At 52.5% G+C, this 21,322-nt stretch overlaps 1 protein-coding gene across 50 annotated transcripts in view; it reads right to left on the reverse strand.

Moving 5' to 3' along the window:
- Positions 1-3,851: 3,851 nt before the first annotated feature.
- Positions 3,852-21,322, reverse strand: part of C9H3orf20 (chromosome 9 C3orf20 homolog) — a 59,698-nt gene continuing 42,227 nt past the window's right edge. For 33 of the 50 annotated variants that reach the window (XM_081526443.1, XM_081526465.1, XM_081526451.1 and 30 more), the window contains 5 exons: positions 16,059-16,362; positions 13,920-14,027; positions 12,709-12,851; positions 4,703-4,831; positions 3,852-4,081 (listed from right to left, as the gene is read on the reverse strand). In XM_081526443.1, the coding sequence (XP_081382569.1) occupies positions 3,985-4,081; positions 4,703-4,831; positions 12,709-12,851; positions 13,920-14,027; positions 16,059-16,362 (781 nt within the window). In that variant the 3' untranslated portion in view covers positions 3,852-3,984. Of the gene's footprint in view, positions 4,082-4,702; positions 4,832-9,856; positions 10,885-12,708; positions 12,852-13,919; positions 14,028-15,790; positions 15,824-16,058; positions 16,363-21,322 lie in introns of those variants that run through there. The other 17 variants (XM_081526420.1, XM_081526415.1, XM_081526417.1 and 14 more) reach the window with 2 other exon arrangements.

Consider the following 21,322-nt stretch of genomic DNA (forward strand, 5'->3'; position numbering starts at 1 on the left):
CAGATGGACCTAGAGAATATTATGCTTAGTGAAAGAAGTCAGAGAATGACAAATACTGTATATCATTTATATGTGAAATCTAGAAAACACAAATGAATGTATATGCGAGGGAGAAAGCAGACTCACAGAGGAAACAAGCTAGCAGCTACCAAAGGGTAGAGGGAAAGGGGAGGGGCAAATGAGAGGTATGAGAGTAGGAGATACAAACTACTACATATAAAATAGGTAAGAAATAAGGATATATTGTATAGCACAGGGAATTATAGGCGTTATCTTTCAATAACTTTTAATGGAGTATAATATGTAAAAATACTGAGTCACTGTACTGTGCACTGGAAATTAATACTGTAAATCAACTATACTTCAATAAAATTAAAAAACAATATTGATTCTTTTAATACACAAATTATATATTTCTATTTATTTGTCTTTAATTTTTCTGTGTTTTTAAAAAGCTGAAGTAAAATTCACAATTTTTACCACTTTAAAGTATACAGTCCAGTGGCTTTCAGTATATTCAATGTTACGCAAGCACACCACTAATTCCAGAACATGTCCATCACCCCCCAAAAGAATCCCATATTTTTAAGCAGTCAGTCTTCACGCTGAATCCCCTAGTCTCGGGCAACCACTAATCTGCCTTCTGTCTCCAGTGATTTGTCTACTGTGTATATTTAACGTATATGGATCCACACAATATGTGGCTTTTTGGGTTTGGCATAATGATTTTGAGGTTCATCCACGTGAACCTTGATCCTTTCAAGGCTTATTTTCTTATAATTCTAAAATTAAGGTGTAATTTACATATAGTGAAAAAAAAAATCACTGTTTTAGGTATACACTTCCATGAGTTCTGACAAATGCATACAATCAGGGAACCTCTGCCATTAATCAAGATATAAAGTAATTCCATCACTGCCCCCTTCTGAAATTCCCTCATGTCCTTTGTTGTCATCCCCTTCCAACCACTTATCTATTTTTTCTGTCCCTATAGTTTCGACAAGGGTTGTTTCTAAGACTAGTTTATTCCTATTCCAACGGCCTGGCTTTTCTGGGGTCTCCAGGTCTTCTGATTGGATAGAACTTGAGTATCTCTCAGTGGTTGGTTCACAGCGCCCTGGAGTTTTTTTCTTAATTTAGTTAATTGGAGGCTAATTATTTTACAATATTGTAGTGGTTTTTGCCATACATTGACATGAATCAGCCATGGGTGTACATGTGTTCCCCATCCTGGAGTTCTTTACCTGGCTTCATGAAGCCACGCCCTCAGCGTGTGCAGTTTAGCATTCTGCCGAGATTCAAGGAGACCTCTATGCAGACTCCTAGACCCCTCTCTGTATAGCTAGCTCCCTTTGATAAGCCTGCACCCAAATTTCAGTCTCTGCTGTCTGCCCAAACTCTGATCCCTCCCCTCAGTTCAGCAATACTGTCGTACTGTGCCTGAATTCTCCTTCCCTAGACCATGATCCAGAAAGCATCTTTGGCAGAAAGTTGGGATGGGGGAGGGGGCAGGGCACACTGTAGAAGTGACTTCCTCTTGTCCTGGTTGGTTGTGTCAGGAGGACCTCTCCAGTATCAGTTACTCCAACGTGTCTGGAGGCAAAAATCAGTCCATCTCTTTGTTTTTGTACTTTTTAAGAAAAGATTTATTTTTATCTCTTGGCTGTGGTGGGTCTTTGCTGCTGCACACGGGCTTTCTTTAGCTGTGTGGCGAGCAGGGGCTATTCTTCGCTGCAGTGCGCGGGCTTCTCACTGCGGTGGCTTCTCTGGAAGAGACCGGGCTCTGCAGCTCTGGCTCAGCAGTTGTGCACGGGCAGAGCTGCTCCGAGCCATGTGGGATCTTCCCAGAGCAGGGATCCAACTGGGATCCCTTGCACTGCAAGATGGGTTCTTAACCACTGGACCGCCGGTGCTGGAGGCCCCCATCTCTTTTTGTTTCATAATATCTTGGTCCGTGCATACATTTTCAGATCCTTCTGTTTATTTCAACGTTGACATCTATTCACTTTACATGTATTGCCCAACACTTCCAGTATCCAGAGTCTTGGCTGTTTCGGTGTTCGCTATTTGTTGTCACTCACTTTGGCTGGCAATTTTAGAGTTTGGATTACGAGCTCACATTCAGCTGGACTCTCTGAGCAAGCCTGAAGAAAATACCTTCTATTCTAGTCACACAAGAGCTACGACTTTCTCAGATAGTCTCACACCTTCCCACCACGCCTGGTTTGTGGACGGCCCTGCTGTGGGCATGACGCTATAGCCCCCTCCCCTGGTGTTTCCATGGAGAAAGGGGCCTTCCCCTTTCCTGCCTCCTCCCCAGGAGATGGCTGGAATGGGAAGCACTGGACATCCTTTGAATGTCTGGACAATCCCCTTATTAACCTTATTAACAGGTTAAATTCAAAGAAGGTTCTAACTTTCTGTAGTCAATTCCTGTCTCCACACCTCTTCCTAGTAGAGTTACCAGAGACAAGTTACCCATTCTACCAGTGGAAGGCACCCCCGCTCCTGCCAGCTCACTTTTGGCCCCATTTCAGCGCAGCCAGCACCCTGCGTGGGGTCCAGGGCCATCCTTTACAGACAGGTGTGTGTCTCCTGTGCACGAAGCCCTGAAGAGCGCAGCTGAGCACGCAGGCCCTGAGGGCGGGTCTGCGTTGGAAGTTACGTGGTGAGCCGATGTCTCTGTTAAACCTTCACCAGAGTCCTGCCTGAAAAGCTGGAGGGTGCCTCTGTGCCAGGACAGGGGTTGACTGTGCCTCCCCGTGCCTTCCGGTCCTCCTGTGTCCTTGTGCTCACGAAGGAGGAGGGGGGAGCGGTGAGACGCCCAGGACCCCTGACAACTATCAGGCCCTTAAGGTCAGAGGATGCAGACTTAAGAACACAGAAAATCATTTCAAATCCATTTTTAGGGGAACAACTGTATAATTCAAAAAAAGCCTTTGAATGATACAAAGGATAAAAATTAAATGTCAAAGAATCGAATGTAAACAGCATCTATTCACAGAGGGAGCGTAAGGAGTCACATGTAGAGCTCGTCACGGACCAGGGCCTGAGTCTCTTCTGGGCTTGCGGAACAAGGCAGAGCCTCTGGGGTCCTCGCCCTGCTGGGCAGTGGCTCTTGAGAGCCTGTGACAAGTGTACCCACAGCTGATGTGACATCGGCCCCACTCAGGGACCACCAAGAAGGAATCAGAACACCAGAGGGGGCTGTCATCTCTGAGCCAGTGATGCTGGCAAGGATCCTTCACTGTCAGCTCAGGGCAGGGGCGTCTAATCCATCCAAGGGCACCGGGGCTGGGCTCACGGGATGCCTGCACGCGGAGGCCACACGCTCTGGCTGCCCCAGCGCCACCGGAGGCCCCAGGGTACGCCCTGTCACTGCCCTGTCCCCTCCCCCCAGGCCCCTCTCCCTGCCCCCATGCCCCTCAGTCCCCCTCGTCCCTTGCTGCTCCACACACACCCCCGCCCCACTCTCCCTTCTCGGGGAGCTCCGTCCCTTCCTCTGTCTCTTCTCCCACCCGCCTGGCTTTCTCTCTCTCTCTCTGCTCCCTCTTCTTCTCACCCTGTTTTCCACCTGGGCCCGAACCTGGGCCCTTCCCCACCTAGCAAAGGCCACTCGGCCCCACACTAAGCAAAGCTTAGTCCCAAGCGAGACCTCCCCGGGGTTCACGTGCCACCGGCTCGGCCTCTTGGAGACCTTCGTTTCCCTGGGAGGCTCTTGGGCTGACTGCACTGTTCACGGACGAAGCTCTAGGTGGGAGGCACCATATCTCTAGGGCCTTGACCTGGAAAGGGCTGTCAGGAACTCTGGCTTCATAGGAGCCAGCGCATCCCACGGCCGCACCCGGATGTTGGCGGCACGCTTGTTTATTAGGCTGAGTTCAGAGAAGGGGTGGGAGGCTGGAAAGGCAGGGCTGGGGGGCCCAGGAGGGGCGTGGGAGGGGCCGCGTCCCGGCCGCACTCTGGGCGGCCGCGGGGGTGGTGTCACTTCTTGGAGGCCTGCTTCTTCCAGGTGGTTATCTTCTTATTGCTCTTCCGGGCTTTGGTGAAAGCATGCAGATCCAAATCAGGCTGGATCATTCTAGAAACCAAAGCAGAGAGAAGCAGGCGCTGGGCGATGGGTGGAGAGGGCTGGTCTGCTGGCACCTGGACCTCCCTGGCCTGAGCCGGGGAGGGCGGGCCCTGCCGCCTCACAGCCGAGGCCTCTGGGTGTTGCTCATCAGGGGTCCCGGTGACACCTGTGACCTTCCTGGATGCTCAGTTTTGCTTTTCTGTCTTCATGAGAAATATGTGGTTTTCACGCAGAACATGATTTGCTCCACCGTTACCATGGCCAGCACGCTGGATCTTGAAGGCCTAGGAGTTTCTTGCCAGGAGGCAGCAGGAGTCTCAGAGCAATGGGCCTGGGCCGTGGGGCTTCCCAAAAAGTCTACCAAAGGCCTCCATCTCCACCACCCAGACCACTGCTGGCAGCACCAGGGAGCCACCTCCAGGGCCAGCTGGACGTCACACTGATATAAAGGGCCAGACATCGGGGATTCCTGGAGGACCCATGCCTGGGGGGGGCAGTGACTTGCCTGAGGCCACTTGGCCCCACGTGGCCTCTGCGGCCTGTGGTGGAGCCAGGAGCACTGCCGTGAGCCACACCCATTCTGCCGACCACAGGAGGGTCCCTGAGCCCCAGGCCGGGGTGGCCACCTACTTCCTTTCAGCTTCAGTGGAGGGCTCCTCCAACTTGTCCCCCAAGGCCAACGAGGAGAGGCTTCCTTGGACGTCCCCTGAGACCACTTTCTTGGCTGAGGTGGGGTCTTCCGGGACAGAGGCTAAAACGCTGCAGGGGAGGCAGGGAGAAGGGGGAGCGCTCAGTGGAGGCACAGCCAGGGGAGAGGAGGCCCGGGCCAGCCATCCTGGCTCCGTGCCAACCCATCAATGTTCCGGTTCTGAGAGAAAAGGGCGCTGGAGCGTCTCCTCCCAAGGTGGATGGAGGGAGGACCCTTGGGACCCGAGACTCCCTGGAGTTCAGCTTCCCTGGCTTCTGTTTACAGCTGGACCTGCCCTTAACCCTGTGTCCGCCACATCAGTATGCCCAGCGCTGACCACTGGAAAAGTCGGCCGAGGGGGCCCTGCAGGGCAAGCAGAGGAGAGAGGTGCAGAGGCCCAGCAAGTTGGTCCCCGTGTGCCGTGTTAAGGGTTGACTGTGTCCCCCCCAGATCCTCAGGCTGCAGTCCTAACTGCTGGGACCCCCAGAACATGACTTCATTTGGAAATGAGGAGTTGAGATGCAGTACAGCAGAGCAGCACGGCCTCTCATCTACCTGGGGTCCTTACAAAGCGGGGAGTGTGGGCACAGACACGCCTGGGGACGCCGCGTGCGGACAGCCATGCTGCCCAGCTCGGGAGCCTCCAGGAGCAGGAGGGGGCGTGAACAGATCCGTCCCTGGTGCCCGCAGAGGGAGCGCGGCGGCCACGCCTCCATCGGGCCTCTGGCCTCCCGAGACACGGGAAGGCACCTGCTCAGGCCTCGGCGGTGCTCACCCCTCAGCACACCTCAAGGCTCTGCAGCCATCACGGACGACGAGCACTCTCCTCTGGGAGCCATCAAGGCGCCTCAGACAGGGAGAGCCCGGCCTCCAGAGGTAGCTCCCTGGTGGGCACCCCGGGGCCAAGGGAGGATGGCGGTGTGGACGGAGGGGGGCCCTCCCTCATGGCAGCATCAGGGGAGGGCCTGGCGGGGGTGGGCTTCTCCCTGGCACTGGGCCTGCCCTTCACAGCACCCTCCTTGGATGGAGCCTGGGGGTGTAGCTGAGCAGGAGAGGCTCCTGACACTGGACCCGGCCAGCCACCAGCTGCCCCACCATCCACCGCTGGGGCCTCTCCGCCTCTTCCGATGTAGGCATGCTGTCAAGCGGCACAGCCAGGAAGCGCTTCCCCTCATGGACAGTGGTACCTCACAGTTTACAAAGCCTTTGCTTCAGTTTATATGGAACACTACAGTTTACAGAGCCTGGCGAGGATTCCATGGGCCCTTAGAGCACTGTGCTCCCCATCGGAAATGCACTCTTCACAGAGAGCTAGTCAGCTGAGAAGGGGTTCTAGCATTTATGAGTTTCCTGTGGTCGACAGAGAGCTTCACAGAGCGTCGGATACCTTACGCTTTGCGAAGCACTTTCCCAGCTCCCAGCTCAAGGCCATCTTCATCTTCGGGTGGAGGATACACAGAGTTACTAGACGCTCTGGAGTCACACGCTAGTAAAGTAACGCTCAAAATTCTCCTAGCCAGGCTTCAGCAATACGTGAACCATGAACTTCCAGATGTTCAAGCTGGTTTTAGAAAAGGCAGAGGAACCCGAGATCAAATTGCCAACATCCGCTGGATCATCGAAGAAGCAAGAGAGTTCCAGAAAAACATCTATTTCTGCTTTATTGACTATGCCAAAGCCTTTGACTGTGTGGATCACAATAAACTGTGGAAAATTCTGAAACAGATGGGAATAATAGACCACCTGACCTGCCTCTTGAGAAACCTGTATGCAGGTCTGGAAGCAACAGTTAGAACTGGACATGGAACAACAGACTGGTTCCAAATAGGAAAAGGAGTACGTCAAGGCTGTATATTGTCACCCTGCTTATTTAACTTATATGCAGAGTATATCATGAGAAACACTGGGCTGGAAGAAACACAAGCTGGAATCAAGATTGCCGGGAGAAATATCAATAACCTCAGAGATGCAGATGACACCACCCTTATGGCAGAAAGTAAAGAAGAACTAAAGAACCTCTTGATGAAAGTGAAAGAGTGAAAAGGTTGGCTTAAAGCTCAACATTCAGAAAACTAAGGTCATGGCATCCGGTCCCATCACTTCATTGTAAATAGATGGGGAAACAGGGGAAACAGTGGCTGACTTTATTTTGGGGGGCTCCAAAATCACTGCAGATGGTGATTGCAGCCACAAAATTAAAAGACGCTTATTCCTTGGAAGGAAAGTTATGACCAACCTAGACAGCATATTAAAAAGCAGAGACATTACTTTGCCAACAAAGGTCCATCTAGTCAAGGCTATGGTTTTTCCAGTAGTCATATATGGATGTGAGACTATAAAGAAAGCTGAGCGCTGAAGAATTGATGCTTTTGAACTGTGGTGTTGGAGAAGACTCTTGAAGAGTCCCTTGGACTGCAAGGAGATCCAACCAGTCCATCCTAAAGGAAATCAGTCCTGGGTGTTCATTGGAAGGACTGATGTTGAAGCTGAAACTCCAATATTTTGGCCACCTGATGTGAAGAGCTGACTCATTTGAAAAGACCCTGACGCTGGGAAAGACTGAAGGCAGGAGAAGGGGACAACAGAGGATGAGATGGTTGGATGGCATCACCGACTCAATGGACATGAGTTTGGGTAAACTCCGGGAGTTGGTGATGGACAGGGAGGCCTGGCGTGGTGCGGTTCATGGGGTCGCAAAGAGTCGGACATGACTGAGTGACTGAACTGAACTGAACTGGAGTCCACAGGGCACGTCAGCGTTCACAGCCCCTCGTTGGTTGGGCAGGTGACACCTGACAAAGGACTTGATCTTTCAGATTTCACCTCAGTGTGCAAGGTACTCCAGGGCTTACCGGGCACACAACAGTTTAGACAGAGTTTGCAGCTTTACTGGGCACACGACAGTTTAGACAGGCTTTGTAGCTTTACTGGGCACATGACAGTTGACAAAGCATGATGCCATTGCAGAACACACCACCTCTCAGAGCTTTTCATTCTCTTGACTCCCTGCTCCTAGACGGTCCTGGGAGCACGGGGTCTCCTTCCTACTGGGAGCGCGCAGTGACTGCCTGATGCTACGTGCCGGGCACTTGCCTGCCTTCTCTGTTCCCTACGCCAATGGAGGGGGCTGCGTGAGGTGCTCCTCACCTGGCCAGGCCTCTGTGGGGGCTCACGTCCTGGACACATCGCCCAGCAGCTGGGCCAGAGCCCACAGCTTCACTGTCCTCTCCCTACTGCCCCTGCCAGGCCCTGTGGGCAGGCCCAGGTGGCAGAAACCGCAACAGCGGCAGGTGGATCTGTGTCTGTGGCCCTGAGTGTGGACCAGGATGCCTCCTTTGCCCCACGCCCTTTGAATCAGGTGGTAGCAGGGTTTCCCTGGTGGCTCAGGCAGTAAAGAATCTGCCTGCGATGCAGGAGACCTGGGTTCAATCCCTGGGTCAGGAAGACCCCCTGGAGAAGCAAATGGCAACCTATTCTAGTATTCTTGCCTGGAGAATCTCATGGACAGAGGAGCCTGGCGGGCTACAGTCCATGGGGTCACAGAGAGTCAGACAAGCTTAGCAACTAAACCACCACAGACAGAGGTGGCAGGAAAGCAGACCCCAGTGGGTGCACCTCCTGAGACTTCCTGCGTTGGACACATGGCGGGGTCCCCTTGCCCCCACCCAACCTGCCCCTGTGCCCCCAGATGGGCTGTGGCTCGTCATGTCTTAGGGACTCAAAGCACCACCAAGCAGAGAGGCGGAGTCAGGCAGAGCAGGAAGGACCCTGGGTGAGGGGTGACCAGCGGAGGATTCACAACAAGAGTGGGGGTGACCCTGATGGGGAGGCGCCGCCACCCAAGCCCTCCACAGCCCCCAGCCACGGAGCCCACCTTAAGGAGGCCTTAGCGCCTGGAGCCTATCAAGGGTTCCACCCCCTGTGGCCTTGCCCTCAAAGTTCCCTGGGCTACCCTCCTGCTCAGACCACCCCTGCCCCTGGCTGCCAGCTGCACCTGTGGTCTGGGAATCCGGTGGCCCCGCCTCCATCACCCCCTACCCCCACCCCGAGGCAGGGGTGAGCACCTGGTGTCTCTAGGTGTTTCCAGGAGGATCTCACTGCTCTGTCCTGGGGGAGGGGGTCCTTCCTGCCCGGGGTCATGTCATCACCCTGCCCTCTGCAGCCCAGTGTGCCTCTGCTCACGGGCACCCATCGCAGGGCCTGCCAGTGGCACAGCCTGCCTTGGCCACAAGGAGGCCTGCCCGAGCCCCATGAGGGCAGTGGGAAGAGCAGCCACCAAACACCCAGGTGGCAGCAGCTCAGACTCACGAGGCGCCACTTCCTCAGGATGCCACCCTGCATCCTTCCAGCTGTCCTGACCCAGCTGCTGTCCCCCGCCCCCGAGCTCTCATGACCGTGCCAGCCTGCTGAGCCCTCCCGTGGCGGCGCCCTCTGTGCCTCCCATCAGGAGCCCCTTCGCACGCTGACCCTTTGTGCCACGGCCTGAACACCACCCCAGAGGCGCAGTGTGTCAGACAGCCAAGGGGGCAAGTAGAGGGCTGGGCCGGCGTGGACGCGTGCTGAATACAAGGCTGCCGGGGATGGAGGCTCACTATCTGCTGAATATCTCTGGTCTCCAGGCTGGCCCTGGCTCCCAGCTGTGGCTCTGTGTACCCGGCCAGGAGCCTTCATCGGGCCTTGCGTAGGTGGCGCTGTCTTGGGAGTCAAAGACGACAGCTGAGGGCATGCCTTCCTCCACTCAGCCTGGCTGGCTGTGCACTGAGGGGCTCAGGGAGGCTCCCTCCTAGGTGGGCCTATGTGGGAGGAAGGAGCCGCAGCACAGAGCACCCAGGAAACCTACTGAAGAAAGACAGGCTCCCCCTGGGAGTGCGGGCTGCGGGGCTGATGTGGACTGGTTGGTGGGGCAGAGAGGGAACGATCTGGTGGCCGGAGGGAGAACGGGACCTGGTGCTACCGGAGCAGGAAGCGGAGGCTTTGAGACCAAACCAGCCCTCGCTCCCAGGAGCCCATGAGCAGAGGGAAACAGCCCCTTTCTTCCCTGCTACGGCAAGCACCCACAGAGCATCTCCATTCCCCACTTTTAAAACTGTTAAAAGTGTGTGACATAAAATTTATCATCTTAACAGTTGTTCAGTGTATAGTTCAATAGTATGACGTATAGCATGACGTATGTTCACATTGTTGGGCAATAGATCTCTTGAACTTTTTCATCCTGCGAAGTTGAACCTGTTCCCATTAAACAAACCTCCCCATCCCCCAGACCCTGGCAATCACCACTCTACTCTCTGTCTGCATGGATCTGACTGCTGTAGGGGCCTCACGTAAGTGCAATCGTACAGTGTATGTGGTGTGTCTGGCTTATTTCACAAAGAAATAAGCCTCCTGGTTCATCCATGTTGCAGCAGGTGTCAGGATCTCCTTCCCTTTTAAGGCTGAATAATACTCCACTGTGCAGACAGACCACGCTTTCTCCATCCACTCACCCATCGATGGGCTCTTGGGGTGCTTCCACTCCTTGGATACAGGGAACAGTGAGCTACAAACAGGGTGTGCAAATCTCTCTTTGAGACACCTCCGGTTGTTTTAGGTGCATACCCAGAAGTAGAACTGCTGGATTGTACGGTGGTTCCATGTTTGTCTTAGGAACCTCCAGACTGGTTTCCACGCAGCTGCACCCTACATCAGAGTTCCAACTTCTCTACATCCTCATCAGAACTTACTATTTCCTGCTTGTTTGTTTTTTGTTTAACAGGAATCGGGTGGTTTCTCCAATGCTTAGTGCTCTTCACTCCCTCTCACGTCAGTTTCCGGCCCTATGGACGAGCAAGGGTAGTGCAGACCCAGGTCTTGTCCACCTCCAAATCCCCAGGGCCAAGTGCAAGGCTGGGCAAGCAGCAGCTGATCAGAAACTGACCAAGTGGCCTGACTTTCAGGCTGCAAAGGGGTGACCTCTGGAGAGAGGGCTCTCCCATCACTGGAGGCGTGCGGAGGTGGCCGGTGATCAGCAAACACCCTGTTTGCCAGCCTCTTCTTGCTCTGACCCGACCTCTGACGCCTTGGGACAAAATCAGCCCTTGGTCTTCATTCAACAGACATTTCCCAAGGGCCTTCTTTGTGCTGGGCCCTGAGCAGAGGATATGAAGACAAGAAAGTGGGGGTCCAGGGTTTGTGGGGCAGGGATCCCAGCCCTCCAATGGCTTCACACATGCCGAGACCTGCAGCCACTTCCCACCCACTGCCTGGGCCTCATGGAAGGGCCGGCCCCAGGCGGCCCCGCCCCCCAGGACTGTAGGAGTCTGGGGCCTTCCCGGGAGCCCTGCAGCACCCCCTCACTGACCATGCCCTGGGCACCCCCACTCTATGCTCAGTTTGTCACAGTCAGCCTCTAAGAGGACCCCAGCCCCAGCCAAGGTCTGACTATAAGACACAAGAGACCCCAGGCAAGAACCACCGGGCTGAGCCCAGTCAGAGACAACAACAAACAATTCTCTGGCTTCACACAACTAAGCTGGGGTGATTTGTTTTGCAGATACAGACAGTAGGAACTGTTGTTATGGCAACATCTTCTGGTAGAGATTCCATTCCCTTTTTCCCCTGAGTGCTTTAAAACTGTCAACGTTAATAGGGCATTCGAGAATTAGGAGGCATCCTACTGGTTTACAATATTTTCAGGAATCTGCCCCTTTCCAATTTCAAGAACCTGGACTGTGTGCATGCGTGGGGGGGGGGTCGGGTGAGAGTGGGGGTGTGTGTGAGCACACACACGTGAGCGCACATGTGTATGACTCTTCTTTCCCCATCATTTCTCAAAAAGTGCTGTGAACATACTATTGATTCCCTTCAGAACTCTTGAACATAACAAAGTAGGAACGTGGAACTCATTTTCGTAACAACAATAGCACTGAGAACTATCACTTGCAACCTCTCAGGAAATGCTGGTGAGCATCTGATCGCCACAGTCCAGGACGGTGAGCAGTGTGCGCCCTCTCACTTCCTCACTTTACAGACACATAAGCAGAGGCCAAGAGAGCCTAAGTGCTTTGCCCAGATTACACACAAAGGTGGTGCTTCTCCTGCCTCCTCCGCCCCTTTCTGTCTTAGGCATATGCTGTGTTTTCCCTTTGTAGCTCATCCTTTTGAGGATGGCTACATGTTGTTTAACAATCTTTGGCAGCTCGAACACCCCTCAGTGGAGGGCCGGCCTTCTTTTGAACGTTTCTGAAAATGCTTCTGCCCGTGGCCTTGGCTCATCTTCTGTCTGGCCCCTCCGGACATGTCTCCCCTCCTCCTTCTGTCTCGGCGTATTTCTTACTTAGACCTCAGCAGCCCCACTGCCTCCATCTTCCCTTCCCTCGGGATTGCCAATGAACTGGTCTTCAAGGACCTCCGCAGCTCCCCACTTTGAGTTTCAGCCACTACTTTCCTCTCCACACTGTCAGCGTCAGTCCTTCCACAGGCTCCTCCAGCTCCTGCCTTCCCGACTAAGCATTCCAGGATTCTGGGGTCACGGCCCGACCTCCATGTCCCTCCAGGAGTGGATTTCTCCCCAAACCTCTTTAGGGTCAGGCAGACATTCTGACAAAGCCCAAACTCAGCACACTGCGGAGACACTGGTGTCAGGACTCCTAGAAAACTGAGGGTCTGGTGGGAGCAGCGGCTGCCGGACTCAGTGCAGTGGGGGCGCAATCACAGGCAGGCCCATGAATGCGGGCAGGCAATGCTTCTTAGGCAGGTGCTGCCCGAGCGACTCCCAATACAGTCATCAGCAGCGTCATAAATCCCAGGCTCTGTCCCTGGACCAGGCTATATGCTTTTGCCGCCAAGAGACCTACGTTTGTTTGTTCCTCCCATGCCAAGCTGGGCCCAGGCACCTCCCACAGTGCCAGCCCCTCCCTTCCAGCCACCCTGCCCTGTGCCCAACCCTCACCCCGCACGCTTCATGCTTTACCTGAATTTGTAGTTCTCAGGCAGGAAGTAGCCCATCTTGCAGTCCTGTCGAGCTTGGAAGATCTGTTTCAGCAGATTCTGCCTGCTGAAGCCATAGCCATTCAAAACGCAGCCCCCAAAAAGTAGCTTTCCCCCGGCGAACATCTGTTGACACACAAAAAAGAAACAGTGCGAGGAGCCCTCAGCACTAAATCTCAGGACGGGCCGTGGGCTCTCAGAGCCTGTTCCCGGATCTGAGCCTCCCTTTGGTGGCTCCAGGAAGGGTGTGCTCTCACCCAAGTGCCCCAGTGAGTGTGGCTGAGCCTGTCCCCTAGACAGACCTCTGGGTCAGAGGGCGGCCTCACCGTCCCAGCCTTTGCTCCCTGCAGGCCTGACCTGCTGAAATGCCCTTTCCCAGAGCCCTGGGCGAGAAAGTGTCTTTCTTCTCAGAGGCCCTCGACTGGCTCTGCCTCTAAACCACTTCTCCGTTATCGCTGATCATCTGGTCCCTTCGGACGGGGGCCCCTGAGGGCAGGGAACAGTTTCTCCTACTGCTCTCTGAACCCTCATCCTGTGTGTGTCAGTCTCAACAAGAGAGACCTGTCTGAGGTTTCTGCACAAGGATACCTGTTTGTTCTGGCCCAAAGCAACAAGGAACTAACATAAACATTCAACAGAAGGAACACGAGTAGAGAAATAAAGATATTCTTATGCTGCAGGTAAAAATCATACTTAAAAAGCAGGATCTCAAAGTCAGAACATTCTTGGACAGGCCAGATACCAAAGTGTGAGCAGGGTGTGCCCCAGGGCTCCCCAAAGCGCTGGTGCTGGCAGGCACCCAGTGCGAACAATGAGGCCATCTGAGGGAGATGACAAAGTGACTCTTTTCCTAAATTGCATTTTCCAAAGTCTCTACAACGAATATACATGCTTACACAATATCCTGTATTTAGAAAAACAGTACTTAAAAGTAAACAGGTGAAGAGAATTTGGGTGAAGCATCACCTGCCCCTTCGGCCTCCTGGGATGGGGAACACGAGGGGTCAGCCTGGGATGGATGGCCAGGCTTGGGGGACGAGGGTCCAGGCTGCAGCCCCAGCCCATGTGCTGGGGGCCTTTCGGTCTGTGCTGCTCTCTGGGCCTCAGCCTGGCCCCTATGCCTGCGATTCTGCGAGGGTAGTGGCTGCAGAGGCCAGGGTGGCGGGCGGCGGGGGCCCCTGGGCCCTGGCTCACCAGAATCATGCCCTGCATCACAGCATACTTCTTCACCAGCAGGGGCGGGTCCCTCTGCAGCGGGCTGTCCAGGTCGTAGTGCAGCAGGCGGTAGGGGTCGTGCCGGCACTGACAAGAGAGAGAGCAGTGCCTGTTGCCCCCATGCCAAGGAGACGCACATGGATTCCCATGTTCTCAGCCAGGTCAGGCTCCCCCGATCCCCGAGCCCCACACCACAGCCCCTCCAACTCCTGCCCAAGGGCCCCTCAGCCCCTGCTTTGACCGTCCCTTGACCCCCCCCTTGACCATCCCCAGAGGATGTCTCGGGTCCATTCAGGGCCCTCTACTGGTGAAGGTCATCGCAAAGATGACTGCTCATACCAAGTGACATCCACGAGCCAGCCTCCTGGGGTCTGCAGGATCTGTTTCTCCCCTTTACCTGGGAGAAGCCCTGCAGAGATCTGCAGGTGAGTCCTGTTCCTGGGGGTCCCCCTTTCCAGGACCCTCCCCACTCTATCTACACTGGCTGGCTGCCCCTCTGAACACCCCCAGTCACTCAATCCAGCCAGGACATGAACTGAACGTATACTTCTGGGTACAGCCTGGTCAATCCAGAGTAAAGCTGGTCTCTCTCCTCTCCTCCCCTCCTACAGATCCACTGATACGACTGCTATGTAATGTGATGTCTTCTGATTTTATCTGTCTTCTGTTCCAGGTACCCCAAACTGTCCTGCCTTTTCAGTTTAAAATGTGAAAGTGCACCCAGGGTTCCAGCTGTCAGAGCAGGAGAACATCAGGCAACATTTCTGCCTTAAGACAGGGTCTTTCTGCCAAAGACCCCAGAACGGTGGAACCAGAGTCACCGTGAGATCCAACATCACCCCCAGGCCTGTCCTCTGTCCTCAAATCCCACCGCTCACTCCTGCATTGCTTCAATCACCTCGGGCCAGACCTGTGCCATTCATACCGCCCATACTGGGCCACCGTGCCTTCCTATACTTCCAGACAATTATTCATGAACAATGAATAGCCCTGAGATAAACTAAAGTCAACGCTAATCTCCCACATGGCCAGGGATAATATCCATACACGGGCAGATACAGAGCAAGTACTGAGTAATAATGCTTATGGAATCTAACGAAACTGGAACCGGCTCCAGAAAACGCACGTGGCTTTGATGTGTGAGCCCCATAGGAGGTCTTCTGGCATCTGATCAGAAAGGTTCCACTGCCAAGCCCTGGGCCCTGGCTGGAGTGCAGACCCAAGGGGGGACACTCAGGGGTCAAGGAGGTGGCACCCCGGGAAAGAGGGCTGGAGGGGGCACCCCCAGGGCACACGTGGAAACTTAGCACTCAGGGTTGCAACCGGAGAGAGGGCCAAGGAGTGGGTCTGAGAGGGCACAGGGCACCAGGCTCTGAAGGCAGTCAGCAGGAGGACACGGAGGGCTCATGCTCACATGTGCTCACACCTGGGCCCGCCGCTCCACGTGGTCTGAGGACGGGGCCACCCCGTGAAGCGTGCCAACCCTGCCACGAACAACTAAGACTTGGGAACAACTCTCCAGCAAGGGGATGGGGTGGATTCCATGTGCCCCTGACTGACTGACTCCTGGGACTTCAAGCACAGTGAGCTGGGACCTGGAGCGGCCACTTCCCACCCACCTTTGCACAGGCCGCTGCCTCTGCTGGGAACACTCACCCACCAGCAAAAGCCTCTCTTCCTAGGAGACGTGGGCTGACCCTCAGAGGCGGGCGGCCCTGTCCTCTCACGGCCCTCGCCGGGGCTGCCATGAGTGACCCCTGGGCACAGGACCCACACTGGGGTGCTCAGCTACGAACACCCCAGAGCCCTGAGGGTCCCATGGCGAGTGCGGCTCCTCTATAAATACTCACTCTAGCGCACGACCACCATGTGCAGCTTGTGGTCTGGAAGAAAATGGCAGCACTGTGATGGGCCTAAAGGTCAGAAAAGGCCCCCACCTCGAGTGGTGGCATTCCTCAGGGACAGGAGGATGAGTGGGAGCGAGTAGGAAGAGGGTATGCGAAGGCCCAGGAGAAAGGCGATGGAACAGGGCCCCCAGGTGCTCAGTCAGAGGCCCAGCCCAGCCCAGCCCCGGGGGGTCTCGCCTCTACCCGCCTGCTGGGCAGGCCTGGGACTCACCTGGATGCAAGGAGAGGCACGGCCCTGCTGCCGGTGACTGTAGAGCGTGTCCAGCAGCCACTGGAGCTGCCCCGACTTGGTGGGATTCCGGCCTGACACGATCCCGAACACCAGCACCTGGCTGGGGTCTCGGGGCACTGACAGGAAGCGCTCCAGCTCCACGTCGGACACCAGGGGCGCCCTCACCATGCACTTGCAGCCGGCCCGGATGTCCTCTTTGCTAATGAGCTTCCGCAGCACCAGGGGGCAGTCGGAGAGTGAGGCCGCCCACCTGGTGGGGCTGCGAACCTCTCTGGCCTTCCCTCTGCCAGGGGGAACAAGCAGGTGGCACTCAGTGGGTGGCGCACAGGTTCCAGCAGCCCAGTCCCAGATCCAGGTGGACAAAGGCCACATGACTGCGGAGTTGGAGTCGAGATACAGGCAGTTCTAGCCTGGCCTCTGCCACCAATGTACAGCTCTGCCTTCAAGGGGCCCCTAACGTCTCTGTGCCTCAGTTTCCTCTGGCGCAAAGTGGTATTCACAAGGGAATTCATCCATCCAACAGACTCTGGAATCGTCCTGAACACCTTTCTTCCTCACACATCTCATGTCCCATCCAGTCTATCAGCAAGCTTGTCCACTCTACTTTCAAAACAAATCAAGGATCCGACCACTTTCCCTGCCCGCACTTCTGGGAACACATCTAAACCTTCAACTGCTCTTGCCTGGCTGCCTGCAAGTGCCTCCTAATGGGTCTTTCAATTATCCTGTTATAACCAGGTGGCTCAGTGGTAAAGAATCTGCAATGCGGGAGACCTGGGTTCGATCCCTGAGTTGGGAAGATCCCCTGGAAAACGGAAAGGCTACCCACTCCAGTATTCTGGCCTGGAGAATTCCATGGACTGTATTATACTCCATGGGGTCGCAAAGAGTTGGACACGACTGAGTGACTTTCACTTCACTTCATAACCAAGTCACACCCAGACATAGACAACTTATGATTACCAAAGGGGAAAAAAGGGTCGAGGGATAAATTAGGAGATTGGGATGAATGTATACACACTACTGTACATAAAATGGGGCTTCCCAGGTGGTCCAGTGGTAAAGAATCTGCCTGTCAATGCGGGAGACATGGGTTCGATCCCTGGGCTGGGAAGATCCCCTGGAGGAGGAAATGGCAGCCCACTCTAGTATTCTTGCCTGGAGAATCCCATGGACAGAGGAGCCCAGCGGGTTACAGTTCATGGGGTCACAAAGAGCAACTGCACATGCACGTATATATAAAAGGTACATAAAAAAGATAAGCAACAAGGACCTGTTCTGTAGCACAGGGAACTCTATTCAATATTGTGTAATAACCTGTAATTCTGTAATACTGGAAAAGAACCTGAAAAAGTGTGTGTATACTTTGTTGTACACCTGAAATGTTATTAATCAACTATGTTGTTGTTGTGTTTAGTTACTAGGTCATATCCGACTCTTTGTGACTGCATGGACTATAGCCCGCCAGACTCCTCTGTGCATGGGATTTCGCAGACAAGAATAGTGGAGTGGGTTGCCATTTCCTCCTCCAGGGGATCTTCCTGATCCAGAGACTGAATCCTCGTTTCCTGCATTGGCAGGTGGATTCTTAACCACTGAGCCACAGGGAAGCCCATTAATTTGTTATACTTTAATAAAAAAAAATTTTTTAAGAGCCAAGTCACACCATGTCACTACTCTCTTTGAAACCCTTCAGTGGCTTCCCATCTTCACAGGATAAAAGCCAAAGTCCCTGAAATGCCGTCCAAGCCTGTGCTTGACCTGACTCCTTTCTCACCCCTTTATTCTCCTCCAACATTCTCACCTTTGCTTGCTGCACCAGATGCTCTGGCCTCTTCTCACCCTCCAACCTGAGGGCCTTTGCTCCTGCTGTTCCTTCTGCCTGCCTGGCTTTCCCCCAGACACCCACTTTCTCACCTTCTTCATGTCTCTATGTAAATGTCACCTTCTCAGTGACACTTTCTCTGACCGTCTTCTTAGGAACTGCATCCTTCCACCACCACCAAATGTCCCCCATCCTTGCCTATTTTCCTTAGCACTGCTCACAATCCAAAACAATATACATTTTGCCTATTTATTTTGGTTATTTTACTTCTCCATCCCAATAGAACAAAAGTTATAGGAGTCTATGAGTTTGGAGAGTTCTACTCAGCAGGATAATAGTAAAGATTCAATTGTTGCTGTTCAGTGGCTAAGCCGTGAACATGTTCTTTGCGACCCCAGGGACTGCAGCACACCAGGCTCCCAGTTCAGTTCAGCCACTCAGTTGTGTCCGACTCTTTGCGACCCCATGAATCACAGCATGCCAGGCTTCCCTGTCCATCACCAACTCCCGGAGTTTACCCAAACCCATGTCCATCGAGTCGGTGATGCCATCAAACCATCTCATCCTCTGTCGTCCCCTTCTCTTCCTGCCCCCAATCCTTCCCAGCATTAGGGTCTTTTCCAATGAGTCAACTCTTCTCGTGAGGTAGCCAAAGTATTGGGGTTTCAGCTTCAACATCAGTCCTTCCAATGAACAACCAGGACTGATCTCCTTTAGGATGGACTGGTTGGATCTTCTTGCAGTCCAAGGGACTCTCAAGAGTCTTCTCCAACACCACAGTTCAAAAGCATCAATTCTTCGGCGCTCAGCTTTCTTCACTGTCCAACTCTCACATCCATACATGACTACTGGAAAAACTATAGCCTTGACTAGACGGACCTTTGTTGGCAAAGTAATGTCTCTGCTTTTAAATATGCTATCTAGGTTGGCCATAACCTTCCTTCCAAGGAGTAAGCATCTTTTAATTTCATGGCTGCAATCACCATCAGCAGTGATTTTGGAGCCCCCAAAAATAAAGTCTGACACTGTTTCCACTGTTTCCCCATCTATTTCCCATGAAGTGATGGGACCGGATGCCATGATCTTAGTTTTCTGAATGTTGAGCTTTAAGCCAACTTTTTCACTCTCCTCTTTCACTTTCATCAAGAGGTTCTTTAGTTCTTCTTCACTTTCTGCCATAAGGGTGGTGTCATCTGCATATCTGAGGTTATTGATATTTCTCCCGGCAATCTTGATTCCAGCTTGTGTTTCTTCCAGCCTAGCGTTTCTCATGATGTACTCCTAAGTCCTTCACTATCTCCCAGAGTTTGCTCACATTCATGCCCATTGAGTCGGTGATGCCATCCAACCATCTCATCCTCTGTCACCCCCTTCTCCTTTGGCCTTCAATCTTTCCCAGCATCATGGTCTTTTCCAATGACTTGGCCTTTTGCATTAGGTGGCCAAAGTATTGAAGCTTCAGCTTCGATATCAGTCCTTCCAATGAATATTCTGGGTTGATTTCCCTTAGGATTGACTAGTTTGATCTCGTGGCAGTCCAAGAGACTCTCAAAAGTCTTCTCCAGCACCATAATCCAAAAAATCAATTCTTTGGCACTCAGTCTTCTTTATGGTCCAACACTCACATTCGCACATGACTACTGGAAAAACCATAGCTTTGACTAGATAGACCTTTGTTGGCTAAGTAATGTCTCTGCTTTCTAATATGCTGTCTAGGTTGGTCATAGCTTTTCTTCCGAGGAGTAAGCGTCTTTTAATTTCATGGCTGCAGTCACCATCTGCAGTGATTTTGGAGCCCAAGTAAATGAAATCTGTCATGTTTCCATTGCTTCCCCATCTATTTGCCTGAAGTGATGGGATTGGATGTCATGATCTTAGTTTTCTGAATGTTGAATTTTAAGCCAACTTTTTCACTGTCCTCTTTCACCCTCATTAAGAGGCTCTGTAGTTCCTCTCCACTTTCTGCCATTAGAGTGGTACCATCTACATAACTGAGGCTGTTGATATTTTTTCCCAGCAATCTTAATTCAAGCTTGTGATTTATCCAGCATAGCATTTCACACGATGTACTGTGCATAGAAGTTACATAAGCAAGGTGACAATATACAGCTTGTTGTACTCCTTTCCCAATTTGGAACTACTCAGTTGTTCCATGTCTGTTTCTAACTGCTACTTCTTGACCCACATAGAGGTTTCTCAGGAGACAGGTAAGGTGGTCTGGTATTCCCAGCTCTTAAAGAATTTTCTGCAGTTTGCTGTGATCCACACAATCAAAGGCTTTAGCATAGGCAATGAAGCAGAAGTAGATGTTGTTCTGGAATTCTCTTGCTTTCTTTATGATTCAATGAGTGTTGGTAATTTGATCTTTGTTTACTCTGCCTTTTCTAAATCCAGTTTGTATATCTGGAATTTCTCAGTTCATGTACTGCTGAAGCCTAGCTTGAAGGATTTTGAGCATAATCTTGTTAACATGTGAAATGAGCGCAACTGTATGATAGTTTGAACATTCTTTGGCCCTGCCCTTCTTTGGGATTGGAATGAAAACTGAGATCCTCATAAAATAAAATGGACAGTCTCTGTGGACCTACAGGATCTAGCAGACGTACACATACTCTATGACAGCATTTCACATCCAGGAATATCCCAACTAGAAAGAAGGACATATGCAAACACCAGCATGGTTTGTCATTACCCAAACACTAACCAACCTAAATATTCATCAACATCAGGATGTGCAAAATTTTTAGTGTAATCCTACAGTAGATTATTACACAGCCATGAAAAGAGGCGGTGATTCTGCCACACACAACAACATGGATAAATCTCACAGCATAACATTGAGCAAAACAGGCCAGACAGCAAAGGATACATATTGAATGGTTCTATTGAAATAGTTAAAAAATAAACACTAAGCAATGATGGGAGATCTCTTCCTGTTGGGGAAGAAGGTGGAATTATTGATTGAGAGGGGGAAAAAAGGGAAATTCTATTTCTTGGGGCCGATGGGGTATGCTCACTTTGGGATACACACTGAGCTATACACTTAGGATTTTTTTCATTTTTCTGTACTTTATAAAATTTTTTAAGGCATATAAGAGATACTTTGATCCTATGTATTTTTCTAAGTTTTCTTAAAACCTCATGAATCAGATGGTGTCACCTCCTGCCTTACAGTTACGGAACGGCTTCCTCTCACACTCACAGGTCCACCTGGTCCAGCTCCTGCCTGTCTTTCTGTGCTCACTTTGCATCCCTCTCCCACCTTCCTCACGATGCCCCGCCCTGGCCTTCTCACTTTCCCTCATACACACCAAGCTTGTTCTTGTCTCAGGGTACCTGTACTTGTTTTGTCCTCTGCCTCATGTTCCTTCCCCATCCTTCTTCGTTTCTAATCCTTCAGGCTTCCATTAACACATCT

Source organism: Giraffa tippelskirchi, chromosome 9, assembly GCF_054371585.1.
Source record: "Giraffa tippelskirchi isolate mGirTip1 chromosome 9, T2T-mGirTip1v1.2.pri, whole genome shotgun sequence".
NCBI classification, from domain to species: domain Eukaryota; kingdom Metazoa; phylum Chordata; class Mammalia; order Artiodactyla; family Giraffidae; genus Giraffa; species Giraffa tippelskirchi.